General features: G+C 42.5%; 1 protein-coding gene across 2 annotated transcripts in view; it reads left to right on the top strand.

Annotated features, from left to right (window-relative positions):
- The window catches only part of LOC135522875 (apoptosis regulator Bcl-2-like), a 67,527-nt gene that overhangs the window by 2,719 nt on the left and 45,270 nt on the right, over positions 1-19,538 (top strand). Inside the window, exon 2 of one of the 2 annotated variants that reach the window (XM_064949528.1) lies at positions 2,099-2,265. The exons of the other annotated variant lie outside the window; for it this stretch is intronic. Coding sequence (XP_064805600.1) covers positions 2,099-2,152 — 54 coding nt within the window. The 3' untranslated portion in view covers positions 2,153-2,265. Of the gene's footprint in view, positions 1-2,098; positions 2,266-19,538 lie in introns of those variants that run through there. 2 annotated transcript variants of the gene reach the window in all.

Genomic DNA, 19,538 nt, shown 5'->3' with positions numbered 1-19,538 from the left:
GACCTCAGTTCATCTTTCAATCACCCATGTGTGTATATGCTGGTTTAAACCAATGAGTAGATGGGAGAGGTGGGACTTGCAGTGCGTCTAAAATACAACTCTATTTTAGCGTCTGGCTATGCAGTCGCCTGTTGGCGCGCGATTGTTTCAATTAATTTATTGAATAACATGTATGTGTACATTTAGTTTGGTCAGCATGTTTACATTTGATTGAGAACTAAGTTTATTTAAATGTCATGATATTGATGAGGCAATATCTTTCATGTCCTCTTTATTTGACCCGTCGTCATGATTAATGTGGCATGTGTGGTTCCCAACACACAGGCAGATACTGTATGCATAGACTGCTGGAAAAGGAGAGTGGAGGTGGTAGCTGTCTGGACAGAGCAACAACTGGAGCAGAATAAATAGCAGGGGCCACACAATACAACCACCATCACCAGGGCTGCTAGGGAAATCACATTTTCATTATAAAGTTGCGTGTTATTTTGGCAGTTTCTTGGCGTTATTGAAGATGTCTTTGCTCCGCAAAACAATAACTGTTTCCCTGTGTGTGTGTGTGTGTGTGTGTGTGTGTGTGTGTGTGTGTGTGTGTGTGTGTGTGTGTGCATGCGTGCGTGCGTGTACATGTTCCATCAGAGGAAAATTAGGAAGCAATCAACACTGAGGTAATTTTTGTATTATTCAGAAGGTTCCAGCACTCCCATCTCGAGCCAATCAATGATTAATTTATTTAATTTTGTCATCAAAATAACCATTTTGCATTTGTATTAAGACTATGTTCACAGAGGAAGACAAGTTCCAGTTAAAATAGCATTTACACTCTCTTAATTTTATCCATGAATTACTCTTTCCAGTAACGTAAACTCACTCACTTTTGTACATCGCCTTGGTCCAATTGACCTTATTTTAGCGCCCCAAAAACGTAATACTTCCAGATCAACTGTAATGTCAATACCATTGTAAAGCACACTTTCTCCCCTTTCCAACAAAATAAATGACATGACCTAAACGCTGCCCGTTTCTGCATGATTCAAGAAAACAATGAGCCCCGTCGGGTCTTTTTAAAAATGGCGGGTGGGGAAGCGAAACTAATGCGTGATAGTAAGAAGGAGAGATGTTGTGTGGGAAAATTGCATTTTTTCACTTGATCTGTCCAACTTATCACCTTATCGCCTCTAAAATGTAAATAAAACACTATAAAGAGTTTATATAATGTGTCATTACATTCCTATTTGAAGGTTTGTAACGAATTTGAATCAGGTTTTTAGGACGGTGCTAAAGTGATTTTCAGAAGTAAAGAGTTTTTTTTGAGAGTCGTGATCGCTTGCAGTGACAAAGCAAAATATGACTTACCCGCGTCACTGTCCATGTCTTGTTTTTAAACGATGAGAGAAGTGCTACAACTGGTGGAGAGAGATTGTAAGACGGAAATAGTTGCTTTATGCGTGCTGTACGTTATGGCATGACACGTCACGATGTAACGGAGGGTCAGTTTTTTAAAACTTTTCTCCAACACTATAGAGCCCTTACCATGTCGATCAACGCTTGAATAGAAACGTAGTTCACACCCCCAGGAATCGGTGCAGCCAGCTGGTTTCTTCAAGCATCGCGCCGACAGAAACAAACATCTTTCTGGTAAGAAGAGGGACGGGGGTGTATGCTTTATGATTAACGAGACGTGGTGTGGTCACAACAACATACAGGAACTCAAGTCCTTCTGTTCACCTGATTTAGAATTCCTCACAATCAAATGTCAACTGCATTATCTACCAAGGGAATTCTCTTCAATTATAATCACAGCCGTATATATTCCCCCCCAAGCAGACACATCAATGGCTCTAATCGAACTTTATTTGACTCTATGTAAACTGGAAACCACATATCCTGAGGTTGCATTCATTGTAGTTGGAGATTTTAACAAGGCTAATCTGAAAATAAGACTACTTAAATTGTATCAGCATATCGATTGCGCAACCAGGGCTGGTAAAACCTTGGATCATTGCTATTCTAACTTCCGCGACGCATATAAGGCCCTCCCCCACCCTCCTTTCGGAAAAGCTGACCACGACTCCATTTTGTTGCTCCCTGCCTACAGACAGAAGCTAAAACAAGAAGCTCCCGCGCTCAGGTCTGTTCAACGCTGGTCTGACCAATCTGATTCCACGCTCCAAGACTGCTTCCATCACGTGGACTGGGGTATGTTCCGCACTGCGTCCAACAACAACATTGACGAATACGCTGATTCGGTGAGTGAGTTCATTAGAAAGTGCATTGAAGATGTCATTCCCATAGCAACGATTAAAACATTTCCAAACCAGAAACCGCGGTTTGATGGCAGCATTCGCATGAAACTGAAAGTGCGAACCACTGCTTTTAACCAGGGCAAGGTGACCGGAAACATGACCGAATACAAACAGTGTAGCTATTCCCTCCGCAAGGCAATCAAACAAGCTAAGCGTCAGTATAGAGACAAAGTAGAATCGCAATTCAACGGCTCAGACACAAGAGGTATGTGGCAGGGTCTCCAGTCAATCACGGATTACAAAAAGAAAACCAGCCCCGTCACGGACCAGGATGTCTTGCTCCCATGCAGACTAAATAACTTTTTTGCCCGCTTTGAGGACAATACAGTGCCACTAACACGGCCCGCAACCAAAACATGCGGACTCTCCTTCACTGCAGCCGACGTGAGTAAAACATTTAAACGTGTTAACCCTTGCAAGGCTGCAGGCCCAGACGGCATCCCCAGCCGCGCCCTCAGAGCGTGCGCAGACCAGCTGGCTGGTGTGTTTAGGGACATATTCAATCAATCCTTATCCCAGTCTGCTGTTCCCACATGCTTCAAGAGGGCCACCATTGTTCCTGTTCCCAAGAAAGCTAAGGAAACGGAGCTAAACGACTAGATTACTCGTTGGTTATTACTGCATTGTCGGATCTAGAAGCACAAGCATTTCGCTACACTCGCATTAACTTCCATCATCATGAAGTGCTTTGAGAGACTAGTCAAGGACCATATCTCCTCCACCCTACCTGACACCCTAGACCCACTCCAATTTGCTTACCGCCCAAATAGGTCCACAGACGATGCAATCTCAACCACACTGCACACTGCCCTAACCCATCTGGACAAGAGGAATACCTATGTGAGAATGCTGTTCATCAACAACAGCTCAGCATTTAACACTATAGTACTCTCCAAATTCGTCATCAAGTTCGAGACCTTGGGTCTCGACCCCGCCCTGTGCAACTGGGTACTGGACTTCCTGACATGCCGCCCCCAGGTGGTGATCCACCCTGCTGATCCTCAACACTGGGGCCCCACAAGGGAGCGTTCTGAGCCCTCTCCTGTACTCCCTGTTCACCCATGACTGCGTGGCCATGCACGCCTCCAACTCGATCATCAAGTTTGCGGACGACACAACAGTGGTAGGTTTGATTACAAACAATGACGAGACGGCCTACAGGGAGGAGGTGAGGGCCCTCGGAGTGTGGTGTCAGGAAAATAACATGACACTCAACGTCAACAAAACTAAGGAGATAATTGTGGATTTCAGGAAACAGCAGAGGGAGCACCCCCCTATCCACATCGATGGGACAGTAGTGGAGAGGGTAGTAAGTTTTAAATTCCTCGGCGTACACATCAGACAAACTGAATTGGTCCACCCACACAGACAGCATTGTGAAGAAGGCACAGCAGCGCCTCTTCAACCTCAGAAGGCTGAAGAAATTCGGCTTGTCACCAAAAGCAGTCACAAACTTCTACAGATGCACAATCGAGAGCATCCTGTCGGGCTGTATCCCCGCCTGGTACCGCAACTGCTCCGCCCACAACCGTAAGGCTCTCCAGAGGGTAGTGAGGTCTGCACAATGCATCACCGGGGGGCAAACTACCTGCCCTCCAGGACACCTACACCACCCGATGTCACAGGAAGGCCATAAAGATCATCAAGGACAACAACCACCCGAGCCACTGCCTGTTCACCCCGCTATCATCCAGAAGGCGAGGTCAGTACAGGTGCATCAAAGCAGGGACAGAGAGACTGAAAAACAGCTTCTATCTCAAGGCCATCAGACTGTTAACCTGTTGATGCTCTGGGGGCGCTATTTCATTTTTGGATGAAAAACGTTCCCGTTTTAAACAAGATATTTTGTCACAAAAAGATGCTCGACTATGCATATAATTGCTACCGTTCGAAAGAAAACACTCTGACGTGTCCAGAAATACAAAGATCTTCTCTGTGCGTGCCCTATAACGTGAGCTTCAGGCAAAACCAAGATGAGATGGCATCCAGGAAATGACAAGGATTTTTGAGGCTCTGTTTTCCATGGTCTCCTTATATGGCTGTGAACGCAAGAGGAATGAGTCAACCCTTTCTGTCGTTTCCCCAAGGTGTCTGCAGCATTGTGATGTATTTGTAGGCAGATCATTGGAAGATTGACCATAACAGACCACATTTACCATGTGTCCGCCCGGTGTCCTGCGCCGAAATTGGTGCGCAAAAGTCACCTGCCAGTATTTTTCCATACGATACAGAGAGTAAAGCAAGCTTCCACGAACTGCATGTCAATGAAGAGATATGTGAAAAAACACCTTGAGGACTGATTCCAAACAACGTTTGCCATGTTTCGGTCGATATTATGTAGTTAATCCGGAAAAAGTTTTACGTTGTAGGTGACTGAATTTTCGGTTCGTTTCGGTAGCCAGACGCAATGTAGAAAACGGAACGATTTCTCCTACACACAGACGCTTTCAGGAAACACTGTGCATTTGGTATGTGACTGAGAGTCTCCTCATTGAAAACATCAGAAGCTCTTCAAAGGTAAATGATTTTATTTATTTGGTTATCTGGTTTTTGTGAAAATGTTGCGTGCTACATGCTACACAAAATGCTATGCTAGCTTTGCATACTCTTACACAAATTAGTCAATTTCTATGGTTCAAAAGCATATTTTGAAAATCTGAGATGACAGTGTTGTTAAGAAAAGGCTAAGCTTGAGAGCAGACGCATTATTTTAATTTTATTTGCGATTTTCAGAAATCGTTAATGTTGCGTTATGCTAATGAGCCTGAGGCTTTAGTCACGATCCCGGATCCGGGATGGGGAGTTTCAAGAAGTTAAACAGCCACCACGAACATTGAGTGGCTGCTGCCAACACACTGACTCAACTCCAGCCACTTTAATAATGGGAATTGATGTAAAATATATCACTAGCCACTTTAAACAATGGTCGTTGGTTATTACTGCATTGTCAGAACTAGAAGCACAAGCATTTCGCTACACTGGCATTAACATCTGCTAACAATGTGTATGTGACAAATAAATTTGATTTGATTTTGAAGTCAACACAGTCGCTACAGTCCCATTCTTTTCTTTGTAGCCTCGTTTGAATGTCACGGTTGCGTACATTTATACGGAATGGGGTGAGTTTACGTCAGCTATTCATTATCATTAGCATTGTTCCAGCAAGACCAGATTTTATAAGTAGATTTATTATAGTTATTACTAATGCCTGTATACAATATACTGTATATTGTATTGCTGAGAGAGCTGGTTGTTAAATTTCATTTTCTGTATTTGACACCTGTTCAAATATGTTGGGTGAGTCTTGTGTCAGTCTGGTTGGTAAATCAGTACATTGGAGATGAAGGAGATTTGTCCAAATGGGCATCTGGCCACTGGCCGTCTATTCCTAGATTTTGCCTGTGTGGTGTCAGTTACATCAGATTCTGCACATAACGTACAGGTACAGCTTGTTGTCATGCGAAGACAAGCTTGCATCATTCCACTAGTGTATGTATGGATGTGACAGTAAATGAGACAACTGAGTTTTTCTATGCTCTTGCACGGTCACCGTTGAAGCTTTAAAGGTCCAATGCAGTTGTTTTTATCTCAATATCAAATCATTTCTGGGTAACAATTAAGTACCTTCAAAGTAAAATGGTCAAAAATAAACAAAAATAGCTTCTTAAAACAAAGAGCAATTTCTCAAGCAATATTTTTGCTCGAACTGTCTGAGTGGGGATGGGGAATCTGAAAACTAGCTGTTATTGGCAGAGAGGTTTGGAACTCTCTTTCTTATTGGTCTATGAACTTATTTACCACCTGGTGATATCACCGGGCAGGCCAAAACTCCTTCCCACCACAACAGGTTCAAATTTCAGGTGGTCTTTTCAAACAGCTCTTATACTAAAAAGGCATTAACATCACAGGAGGTTGGTGGCACCTTAATTGGGGAGGACGGGCTCAATGTAATGGCTGGATAAGAATAAGTGGAATGGTATCAAATGCACGGTTTCTATGTTTGATGCCATTCCAGTTGCTCCGTTCCAGCCATTATTATGAGCCGTCCTCCCCTCAGCAGCCTCTACTGATTAACATAATTTTCGTAATTTCACAGTAGTATCCCAACCTCATAGTGTGGTAATATACTTTTTATTTTTTACTTTAGTTTATTAAATAAATGTTTTCTTAACTCTAATTGTTGAACTGCATTGTTGGTCAAAGGCTTGTAATTAAGCATTTCACAGTAACCTGTTGTATTCGGCGCACATCACATACAATTTGTTTTGGTATATAGAAAACCCAGGCAAATTACATGTTTGACTACACTGGACCTTTAAATCTTGTTATCCAATTGCGAGGACGAGGAACGTACTGTCTTGGGGGTGTTCCTTACATCTTGTCTGTTTCACTGTATGTACAGCACAGGAGGTTGGTGGCACCTTAACTGGGCAGAACGGGCTTGTGGTAATGGCTGGAGAAGATTCAGTGGAATGGTATCAAATACATCAAACACATTGGTTTCCAGGTGTTTGATGCCATTCCGTTTGCTCCGTTCTCGCCATCGATGTACAGGTCAGGTAATGGAGAGAGGTTGTTCACTATCACATTTTGAGCTGATCATGGTCCTCCTGGCACAAAGAAATCTTGAAACGATGCGTTACAACCAAAGAATGGCCATGTCAGTCAGATGCACCCTCTAAATTGGTCAGATGGCTTAGCTTATTTGTCAAGAAGAATTGCCCTTTCCCCCTTCTGGTTAAGCTGTACTTATTATCCTTTCTTTTGAATCCATGTGATTCATTAATCCTCGGATAATTCCGCCGTCTGTGGAGAATACATGATTCAGCTGTGCTACCCTGTGCCTTTTCAGTACTACTGTTATTTCAGATCCCCTGCTGGCACAACCCTAGTTTACCAGCCTGTGATCAAGACCCTTTGTCTTGTATTAGCCCAATTACATTTCTGTTATTTTGAGTTTCTGAAGAATTGACTACATATCTTTTGTATTTCGTCTACAGGTAACTGTTTGTGGTGACTTATTTTGTTGTTTATTCTGCATGTTGACGTTTAGTCCCATGAGTCTTGGCCTGGAGGCAGAACTGAGCGATTAGATAGGGCAAATGCAAAGTCAGAATTGGTAAAATATATTTTATTTATGAAAAAAATGCATTTTGGTCTTACTTTAAGGCTAGGGTTAGGCATTAAGGTTAGCAGTGTGGTTAGGGTGAAAGTTAGGTTTAAAATGTGTCAGCTCGTGACCACCCTGCAGAGCTGCCTCCAGAACAAGATTCATGATGAAAAACGCTAACCTGCATTTATTGTTTATTACCCCAAGAAGAGTTTGACTTTGAATGCTATTTTTGTTTTTGTTTTGAGAGCCTTTTTGTCTGGGGGATTCCAGCCCAAACAAGTCAGTGCTGATGGCATCCTTAGTAAATAAGGTGGGAAACGGATGGGAATGTTTACAGGCAGTAAAAGGTCACTTGACACCACGGTAAAGGGGGCATGCTTTGCCTTGTGGGTGGCTTGCGATCCAGTTTGTTCATTTCTATGACCCCCTTTACAAAAAATAGTCCAGAGTTCTAGTTATAATAACAACATATGTTTTATACTGTAAGTAAGGCCTAGTATGGGCCACAATTATGAACTTCGATTGCCTTTCTCTGTTATTACAGAATAGCCAGAGTATGCTCTGGGGGCCCATTACTGTCTCTTTTTGACCAACTTCTTCTATGCTGGGAAGATTTTCCATTTCTGCTTTGTGTGTCAGGAAAACTTTTAATCACAATAAGAGCTGCATATAGTTGCCTCCAATTAATTGGAAGACTTTGACATTCTTTAGGTCTTGGATTCAAGCTTTGTTCTTTGTTGACGTGAGGGTGTAGGGAGCCGACGTTGCTCTTTCATGTCGAAATATTCTTTTTTTTAAACGAACAAAAGCCTTCTCAGATTTAAAGTCACTCACTCTTTCATACTCTGTAGTTAGGATTGTGTCAAGGTAGGACATGCCTGGCATGAAGATGATCACTATACCACATCATACTGTAGTTTACCCCAAATGGTCCAATGGTTAAAATCAGCAAACTGGAAATTTCAGTATCACCAACTTGATTTTTACACTTTTTTAGGGTGTGCACTTTTTTAGGGTATGCAAATGAGGACAGGTGAAGTGTGTTGTTTGCAATTGCTGGATTGCAGCTTGCCTAACAAGGTTTTCATTGTCTGCTTACTGCTAATCTCTAACTAATTTAATGTGTTTTTGTCATGCTACAAATTATAGTTGTTGGTTATCATAGTCACTGTACATGTTCCTAACTGCCTATCATGTGGAGGAGGGAGGAATTACATGAATTTAGGGGATTGAGCTGCTAGTTAATGTACTCCGCAGCTCATCCCTTTTGGCTCAGGTTGAGATGATTGCGGTTAGCCTGTTGCTATTAAAAACATTTGAAATAATGTCCATTCATTTGTCTGGACAGAGCATTTGAGCTCAATCAAATATAATGAGTGATAACAAATGACTGTGTTCGCAGGGCACAAATGTCTCTGCAAATTCAATAGCAAATGTATTTTGTATTCTCATTTAATCACTCTGGGTTACATTCTCTGTATCAATAAGTTACCAACCTTTCATCATTTTGCTCTTTAGTTTGTGTGAGTAGGCTAGAGTCATTCAGGTGCTCAACCCACGCAGTGCATACCTGTGGCTCTTGGCAGTCTCGATGAAGGATGCTGATTGGCTATGTTTACTGTCAAGTGGAGCTCAATGAGGCATGTTTGACCTGCTTGGTATTACTGTGGTGGTAGTAGAGGAAGGGGCGTTGAAAGGGAAAGAAAAAGAAAAGTGCTTCAATCAGTGGAACGTCACTCAGGTATTCATTTCCCTGTATATGTGCCTCTTACCAAGAGCTTTCAACTGATATTGTTTATATAAGCGAACTCGACACAGAGCAGTATGTGAAAATCCCCAGAGATAAAGACAAGAAAGACCAAGCAGGAGCTTTTCTCTTTCTGATGTTTCCTATGAAATAATGGCTTCAAACAAACCCACTGCATATTGTGCAGTTGGCGTATCTACCCTCACCCCTCAGGCTATCAGGGCAGAGGAGAGAGAAGAGAGGAGAGAACAGAGGGACGGTAGTGGTAAGAAAGGTGTGTGGGATGAAGAGAAGAGAACCAGGAGCAGTTTGAAAGGAGAAGAGAGCAAAGCTGATTGCAGAGGTAGAGGGAGACGAGGAAAGGATGAGAAAGGGAAGTGTAGACGGATGGAGGAGATCTGTGGGTCATCCGTCGCTGTGTGTCCGGCTTACGATGCAGGCTGCAATGTACGGGACCCATTAACCTATAGATGATACCAGGATTTTAATGGAATACAAGGAACAGACACCTTTCTGATATTTTGGGGAATTGTATCTCTGCATGACATCGTTATGGAGATGAGAGAAAAAAATAGATGAAAAGCACAAATCACAAACATCTGACAGAATTAATCACAAAGAAGCTCTGATATTTATTTTAAAGAAAGCATTTCTAAAAGAATTCAGAGTACCTACTTTTCAAGATCACAGAGAGGGAGGAACTGTGCGCTACAGTAGGAGGTCTCAGTAGAAAGTTAAAACCGTAGGGGAAATACCAGAGTAACCTTGAACACACATCTAGAGATTAACAGAACATTTCACTTTTTAGCTTTGAGTCAGAAAATACCCTAAAAACCTTATTGTTGCCACCAAGTTCTTTGTGTTTTTATTAATCGGTCATTCTGCAGAGCCGCTCTTTTCTGCTAAATGTAAATGTGGTCACATTTTGTTTAAGAAAGTTTTGTGTCTGGGTAAGCCCCTAACACATACAAATACACAATGATCTGCACACACCCCAAATTACTATTGATGTAAAAGGCCAAGCAGATCTGGGTTCAAATACTATTTCAGCATTTGTTATAGCCTGCCTGAAGTGCAAGATGGGTGGTGCTTACACTTTTGGGACTATTGTATTAGTTCCATTTTGCCAGGCAAGCTGAATCAAATCCAGCTAAAGTATTTGCAATGATTTCAAATAGTATTTGAACCCAGATCCGATTCCAAGTCCAATAGAGGTCTGTATACTGCAGTATACAGCAGGTTGGGCCCCTGTCACAGCTCCAGACTGGCTCAGGGATCCTTTGTTGGCCAAAGCAGATTTGCCTTTTGTGAGGACTGTGGATATCTGTAATCTGGTCAGAATTGATTTATATCCCATTTTAAAGTAATGGGCTAGTCGTATGGGTGTTACAAGACTTTTGTCCATCTGCTGTGGCTCCACACCAGCTTACAATTGGTTGGTTTTCTTCCTCAGTTGGTTATCTGCCTGGTTGTGTCAGCTGGTAAAGTCTTCGGGAAAAAGGGTTCCAAAAGGGTTCTTGGGCTTTCCCCATATGAGAACCCTTTTTGGTTCCAGGTAGAAACCTTTTTGTTTGGGTTCCATGTAGAACTCTTTCCACAGAGGATTCTACATGGGACTCAAAAGGATTCTATCTGGAACCAAAATGGTTCTACCTGGAACCAAAATGGGTTCTCCTATGGGGAAAGCCGAAGAACCCTTTTGGAACCCTTTTTTCTAAGCATGTATGACAAAAGGTGTCCAGCATGTGTTAGGTTCATACCAAAATTGAAAATGTAGTGAATGGGAAAGAGACTAAAGGTGAGAGATTAAGAGAGAGGATATGTACAACAACATACCTCACAAGGGTTGTCAACATACTGTACAAAGCCATAATTACAGTTGCTGGGACTGTGTTATGATTCAGAAAATGTTTACGAAAACATTTGTTTTTTCAAACTCTACACATTTCCAGACTCATTAGATGAATGACAAACCATCATCCACCTTGCCATTGGGGACCAAACTAGAAGGCTTTGCTCCGGTTTAACCCATGCTATATGGGACATCAACGTCAAACCCTTTGCCCATCATCAACTATTGTTTGGAATGTAGCCTGAAGAAAAACGGTACATTTTGACCACAAGGGTTAAATAATGTCATCATTTTGAAACCTATTTTTAAATGAAAAATAATCTCTCTTTAGTATACTAGTTGTATACTAAACTGAAAACGTGGACTCAATAGTAAACTTTGTGATAAAGGACCAAATTTGGCACAGAGGTAGAGATGTATGTACCCTGAAAAAATATAGATATGGAGCCACCCCAGATTTGGCCATTGGGGGGAGGGCATGGCAGCCACTATAACTGAAAAATACAAATTGTAAATACATATTTAGCTTCCAGTCAATGTCTTTATACAAAGTTGAGTGTCATATTTCAGATGCAATTGGAACTGAGTTGATATCCCATAGCGTTCCGGAGTTCGAGCTCAAAGTCTGATGGCACCGGTGCCAATATCATTTACATTTACATTTAAGTCTGATGGCACCGGTGCCAATATATTGCGCATATCGATCAAATTTGACTAAAATGTGTGAATTTGTCTAAAAATATGTTTACTTTAGGGTAATTTAAACAATTGACTTGTGTTACAAAAGGTTAATAAAAGAAAGTGTTAATGCTTAACAGACAGTGTCTCTTTGCAGTCATTAATTAATACAAAAATGACCCCTATTGGCGTTTTTAGGGTTAACCGAAGATGGCAGTTTCATTTCGTAGAGTGTTATGTATTTCGGCAGCACTAAGGTATTCAACAACTGTCTCCATCTTGCACGGAGATAGGGACAAAGCACCCTGTCAAGTACATGTTTTCTTCCTCCTGTAGCTGTGGAGTCGTCTGTCCCCTGCACAAAGGGAAATCCGTTTTTGTTTGACAAAAAAACCCATGCCAGTACCATGCAATCCACCCCGCTTCCCGTCAAAACACAGTTCATTCAACCACCCACACAAAAGTTGTCAACGCTGACAGTTGGCACATAGGAGCATTTAACTGTAAATCCATGTCTCCCGCTCAGAGCGGGACAGACACAGACGGTACACACACACATACATATAAACAAACAAGTACAAAGACTCAACTGACTGGTATTTACACAAAAGGACATACACACATGAAAAGTACACAGACTTGCATAAAAACAGGGATTTAACATTGAATACTGAATACACACACACACAGAGTTGAACAGGTCCACACATTGAAAATAGAAATGGGAAAAAGACACTCAGATGTTCAGACGAATATAAACACTGTGTTTGGTGTGCATTCTGCACCACGGTTCTTACATGTGGGAGGGTGTGTGGGCAGGTTTGTGTGGCTTGCTGTAATGGAATTAGTCTGGGAGCAGGGTACAGATTGCCTTGTTCCCTTAGATGTGTTGCTTTTAAACAGTCTCTCTCTCTCTCTACTGTACTGCAATTGCCTCAGTCTCGATTCTGTGATTTGTTTATTTCCTCAATATACAACCAATATAAAAGTCTCTCATACTTGTTCATGTAAATACTGGTTATCCACCACATTTGTTGTTTTTTTGTGCTTGTTTACATTTTGTGCTATAGGCTACAGTATTGTGTGCTTCCTTTGTCTCTGTTTCTCTCTGGGCAGAAGCACTCATTTGATTTATTATCCATGTCAATGTTATCTTGTTTTTGGATATTTTTAAACACAAGGAGGTGTGCTAGTTCCTGAAAATGGAATGCACCTGTATATTGCAATTATGGAAAATATAATAGGATTACTCAACTTTGCTCTGCACCAGCTCTGCAGGAAACAAGAAACTCTCCTTATAAATCTAACTAACTACTGTTTTCATGAACATGTCATTACAGACCAATTTGTCACAGTGGGGGTCTTGTCAAAAGTGTGGTGGAGCACAAGCACCCATTCCAAGTCCTTTATTCCCTTGGCTTATGTTGTCTAAAGGAAACAGATTGTGGGTGCCCTTAAAACAGTGTAGAGGGGCTGAAGCCAAGTGTTCCCCCTCTCTGGTACCGCCGGGTTGGGTTCTGGCTCTGTCGCTCGCCATCTGGTGTACCGTTTGCACCCGCCACCGCAGGGCCTGTGATCCCAAAAAAAGCATGCACACAAAAAATGACATTTCCTACAGGCGGTCCAACTGGAGCTCAGTACAGTCCTCAAAACATGAATCCCCCTCTTTCATATGTCCACAGTAAGCCTCTCCCTCTGGACTAGAGATAGCCAGAAGACCAGAAACTCGGCTCCCATTCACAACTGAAATGATTTTGGACAATAATAGGTCTGTTTCCTCATTGTGGTTTTGACGTGATTTTGTGTCTGCGCTTTACACTGTTGTACCCTCTGTAAAACGCAGAGGGCAATACTCCAAAAAAACAATATTCTACCCAGGAGCCATTGCTCACTGCCCCTGTTGAATGCTAATAAGCCGTTATTAAAAAGATACGGCAAAGTTTAAGCAGCACTGATGTCAGATATGGCAGAATCAAAGCTTAGATAAGTCAACCAGTAATTATGTATTTTAGGTTCCCTCCGATGTGCAATGAATTATTCATCATGCCGGCGAAGGAGGCAGTCTTTTCCTGTTAACATTAAACATACTGTCTTTTGAAAATTGAAGTCGCTCATTAACTAGCAATGATTACAATTCTTTTTCCCCTTGATCAAGTCTCTCTTGACTGGGTAATGCCTCTGGTCAGTCAACAGGGCTGAGATATTCCTCGGTGCTTCAATGGTGTTTTATTTTTTTTGGGGGGGGAGGGGAGGGAGATAAAAGAAAGTGGTGCTTTGAGTTTGAGCCATGTAAAGCTCACATTTAGGTTTTGTCTCATTCCAGTAAAATCTCCACAAATCAACAGGTGCATTTGAAACACAGCCTTGGAGTTTTTACTCATCTACCCTCCACTGACCTGCTCTTCGGCACATGGATGCATCATGATGAGTCTATTAGCTTCATGTGATCAGTAATTGATTTAAATGAATGATACTAAGGTTTCCATGAAAGCTGGTGGAAGTACAAGATCACTTGCAGGCTTCGGTCTTGTAAATATTGCATCACTGCTCTCTTGCACTCTGTCTGTCTGTCTGTCTGTCTGTTTCTCTCCTCCCTTTTTACTTCCCTCAACACTTTCCTGTAAATTAATAATTCATAGTGATGCTAACATCCAACCCTAAACGGGCCACCCTCACAACAAGAGGGCCATGTCCTACTCTCTGCCACACGGTCATGTTCTTGCATGAGGACGCAGCTGGAGCGAGGATGTGTCCACTCCTCACAGATACGTGTCATCACAAGACGTCATGCGGAGGGTTTATAGCAAGCATGCTGGGAATTTTTTGGGGGGGGCACGTGAGTCGGTAGTTGCTGAACATCGAAACCCCAGCAGTGCAGTGTACACATCACGCAGGTCACATTCATGAATGTATTAACATGCAATGTACAGAAGGCCTCCTGCTTTGCTCTTATTGTCTGTCTGTAAATATAGGCTAATGAGGAAGCATCTGGTAATGCTCTGCTGATGTGGTAATGTTGTAGAGCTTTAGGGGAAATGTTGAATACTTTGACTTAATGGAATCAATTGTATCTTCCATAGGAATCGGAAGTGAAAATACACTATTTTAAATCCTGGCTTAAAACTTTGTTACTCAACCTCGGCTACCACCAAGCTCTATCACACATGTGAAACTCAAGGCCCGCAGGGTTTTAAGAATTTAATGTTTTGGGGGGTGATCTCAATCGACATTGACGTTACTAAAATCAAATTCGAAACTGGGTAGAAATTATAATTAACCTACATTTATAGTCTCTTCACTCTGTCCAGCTTGCTGAGCATCGAACATTTCGAAAGCAAATTTTGACAGTGAGGAAAAAGTATACATTTTAACTGCAGCCCTACGGACCTTGGTGAAGACCGAATTCGGCCCACAGGGAAATTTGTTTGACACCTCTGGTCTATAAGTAGTGTCCACTCGTAAGACTGAGGACATGCCAACCCAACCTCACCCTACCCTCAATCTTCATTGTGTCACGGGATTATAGAGGGATTTCCTGGATCATGCTGAAGCCATGGTCGGTGCCGTCTGCTGGATTAGTGAGAGGCGCTCGCCAGGGTCGTTAGTTGGCCCCGGCTGCATTCGCGTACCACCATGGGTATTATCCCAACAATTTGGAAACTGTGTCGTAATGGGGTCAAGCCTTGGTCACAAGTAGAATGTAATAGGAAGAGGCTGTATTGGGCGCCACTATGTCTTCCTCCTATAGCCTCTAGGTTACCCCCGCCTTGGGCAACACATTTTCACCATCCATGCCACAGCTGAGGCTTCAGAAAGGCTACAGTAGGCCGTCTAAAAATAGACATTACTAGTGTCGGCAGCTTCAATTAGTGTTTCCCCCGTCCTGTTTGGTATATTTTTTTAAGCAATGACATCATCACCAAGAGACAAGTGACTTCATAAAGATGCTGGTATGATCAAATAAAAATGATGATCAAGATTAATTTTGGCTACTAAAAAATACCATTCTCATTCAATGCCTCTGTCAAATACACTACTGTAAATATACAAAAGTATATGGACACCCCTTCAAATTAGTGGATTCAGCAATTTCAAACACACATGTTGCTGGCAGGTATATAAAATCGAACACACGGCCTCCATAGACAAATTTTGGCAGTAGAATGGCCTTACTGAAGAGCTCAGTGGCATTCAACGTGGCACCGTCATAGGATGCCACCTTTCCAACAAGTCAGTTCGTCAAATTTCTGCCCTGCTAGTGCTTCCCCCATCAACTGTAGTGTAAGTGCTGTTATTGCAAATCTGAAATTTCTAGGAGCAACAACAGCTCAGCCACACAAGCTCACAGAACGGGGCCGCCGAGTGCTAAAGCGCGTAGCGTGTAAATATTGTCTGTCCTCGGTTGTAACATTCACTACCGAGTTCCAAACTGCCTCTGGAAGGAACGTCAGCACAATAACTGTTCGTCGGGAGCTTCATGAAATGGGTTTCCATGGCCGAGCAGCTGTACATGAGCATAAGATCACCATGCGCAATGCCAATGCCTACCTGCCCCAATGCATAGCATCAACTGTAAAGTTTGGTGGATGAGGAATAATAGTCTGTGGCTGTTTTTCATGGTTCCGGCTAGGCACCTTAGTTCCATTGAAGGGAAAACATAACGCTACAGTATACAATGATATTCTAGACGTTTCTGTGCTTCCAACTTTGTGGCAACAGTTTGGGGGAGGCCATTTCCTGTTTCAGCATGACAATGCCCCAGTGCACAAAGTGAGGTCCATACAGACATTTTTTGCTGAGATTGGTGTGGAAGAACTTGACTGGCCTGAACAGAGCCCTGACCTCAACCCCATCAAACAACTTTGGGAAGAATTGGGACACCGACTGTGACAGCAGCAAAGGATGGACCAATTCCATATTAATGCCCATGATTTTGGAGTGAGATGTTCAACGATCAGGTGTCCACATACTTTTGGTCATGTACTGGAAGAGCGTGAAGCAAAACATTGTCCATGCCATATTTATTCTGCAGCGGGCATCTTTGAGAGTAGAGGTATTACAGTCAGTATTCAGTCAGACAAAGGCTTTCTAGAGAGAGAGGAGGAAGGCAGGATCTACCTTCTGATTCCTGGGCAGCATCATGATTGATAAGCATCTAATCTCCTTTTAAGTTGGCAAATAGTGCAGGTGGTGGTGCTGGCAGCAGTGGTGCTGGTGGTGATGCTGATGGCAGTGGAGGTGGTGGCAGCAGATTGGATTTCTCTCAGAGGCTGACTTGGGCTCCCCCCACGGCTTTTGATGGAAGCTGATGGGGTTTGAAGTGCCAGGGAGGGGCGGGGATGGGGATGGGGAGAAGGGGGTATACCAGAGTGATGAAGGGAGATGAAAGCAAGGGAACTGCCACATTCCAATGTATTGGGATGTAGTTGAGAGAAGACAAACTTTCTCACAGGCTTGCAAACATAAACACACACACACACACACACATATGATGGAGCATGTACACTGCCTTGCGAAAGTATTCGGCCCCCTTGAACTTTGCGACCTTTTGCCACATTTCAGGCTTCAAACATAAAGATATAAAACTGTATTCTTTTGTGAAGAATCAACAAGTGGGACACAATCATGAAGTGGAACGACATTTATTGGATATTTCAAACTTTTTTAACAAATCAAAAACTGAAAAATTGGGCGTGCAAAATTATTCATCCCCTTTACTTTCAGTGCAGCAAACTCTCTCCAGAAGTTCAGTGAGGATCTCTGAATGATCCAATGTTGACCTAAATGACTAATGATGATAAATACAATCCACCTGTGTGTAATCAAGTCTCCGTATAAATGCACCTGCACTGTGATAGTCTCAGAGGTCCGTTAAAAGCGCAGAGAGCATCATGAAAAACAAGGAACACACCAGGCAGGTCCGAGATACTGTTGTGAAGAAGTTTAAAGCCGGATTTGGATACAAAAAGATTTCCCAAGCTTTACACATCCTAAGGAGCACTGTGCAAGCGATAATATTGAAATGGAAGGAGTATCAGACCACTGCAAATCTACCAAGACCTGGCCATCCCTCTAAACTTTCAGCTCATACAAGGAGAAGACTGATCAGAGATGCAGCCAAGAGGCCCATGATCACTCTGGATGAACTGCAGAGATCTACAGCTGAGGTGGGAGACTCTGTCCATAGGACAACAATCAGTCGTATATTGCACAAATCTGGCCTTTATGGAAGAGTGGCAAGAAGAAAGCCATAATTGGAGGTGTACCTGTGGATGTATTTCAAGGCCAACCTTCAAACTCAGTACCTCTTTGCTTGGCATCATGGGAAAATCAAAATAAATCAGCCAAGACCTCAGATTTTTTTTTTGTAGAACTCCACAAGTCTGGTTCATCCTTGGGAGCAATTTCTAAATTCCTGAAGGTACCATGTTCATCTGTACAAACAATAGTACGCAAGTATAAACACCATGGGACCATGCAGCCGTCATACCGCTCAGGAAGGAGACACGTTCTGTCTCCTAGAGATGAATGTAATTTGGTGCGAAAAGTGCAAATCAATCCCAGAACAACAGCAAAGGACCGTGTGAAGATTCTGGAGGAAACAGGTACAAAAGTATATATATTCACAGTAAAACGAGTCCTTTATTGACATAACCTAAAAGGTCGCTCAGCAAGGAAGAAGCCACTACTCCAAAACTGCCATAAAAAGGCCAGACTATGGTTTGCAACAGCACATGGGGACAAAGATCGTACTTTTGGGAGAAATGTCCTCTGGTCTGATGTAGAAAAATAAAAAATAGAACTGTTTGGCCATAATAACCATCGTTACGTTTGGAGGAAAAACGGGGAGGCTTGCAAGCCGAAGAACACCATCCCAAACGTGAATCACGGGTTGGCAGCATCATGTTGTGGGGATGCTTTACTGCAGGAGGGACTGGTGCACTTCACAAAATAGATGGCATCACGAGGGAGGAAAAGGATGTGGATATATTGAAGCAACATCTCAAGACATCAGTCAGGAAGTTAAAGCTTGGTCGCAAATTGGTCTTCCAAATGGACAATGACCCCAAGCATACTTCCAAAGTTGTGGCAAAATGGCTTAAGGACAACAAAGTCAAGTTATTGGAGTGGCCATCACAAAGCCCTGACCTCAATCCTATAGAAAATGTGTGGGCAGAACTGAAAAAGTGTGTGCGAGCAAAGAGGCCTACAAACTTGATTCAGTTATATTAGCTCTGTCAGGAGGAATGGGCCAAAATTCACCCATCTTATTGTGGAAGGCTACACGAAACGTTTGATCCAAATAAAAATACGTAAAGGCAATGCTACCAAATACTAATTGAGTGTGTGTAAACTTCTGACCTACTGGGAATGTGATGAATGAAATAAAAGCTGAAATAAATCATTCTCTCTACTATTATTCTGACATTTCACATTCTTAAAATAAAGTGGTGTTCCTAACTGACCTGAGACAGGGCATTTTTACTAGGATTAAATGTCAGGATTTGTGAAAAACTGAGTTTAAATGTATTTTGCTAAGGTGTATGTAAACTTCCGACTTCAACTGTATGTACTCACACATACACTCATACACATTTGTACTTCGCTGTCAAGCGGACACCTCACACTCATCCTTGTGTTTGTTTGGCAGAGAACACTCTTGGAATCATTGAGAAATGAATTCCTCCCACTAGCTGCTTTCTGGTTGTTCTGCCCAGCTTAGCTTCAGAAGCAAAATCTGTCTGGATAAACTTCACCGTCCCTGATGCTATTGGCTTCTAGTGAGCTGGCTCTACCCTAGGCCTAATTGTACTAATGCATTATGAATGTAGCGATAGCTTT

This window comes from Oncorhynchus masou, chromosome 30, assembly GCF_036934945.1.
Source record: "Oncorhynchus masou masou isolate Uvic2021 chromosome 30, UVic_Omas_1.1, whole genome shotgun sequence".
In the NCBI taxonomy this organism is placed as follows: domain Eukaryota; kingdom Metazoa; phylum Chordata; class Actinopteri; order Salmoniformes; family Salmonidae; genus Oncorhynchus; species Oncorhynchus masou.
This window is presented reverse-complemented; position numbering and strand designations above follow the sequence as displayed.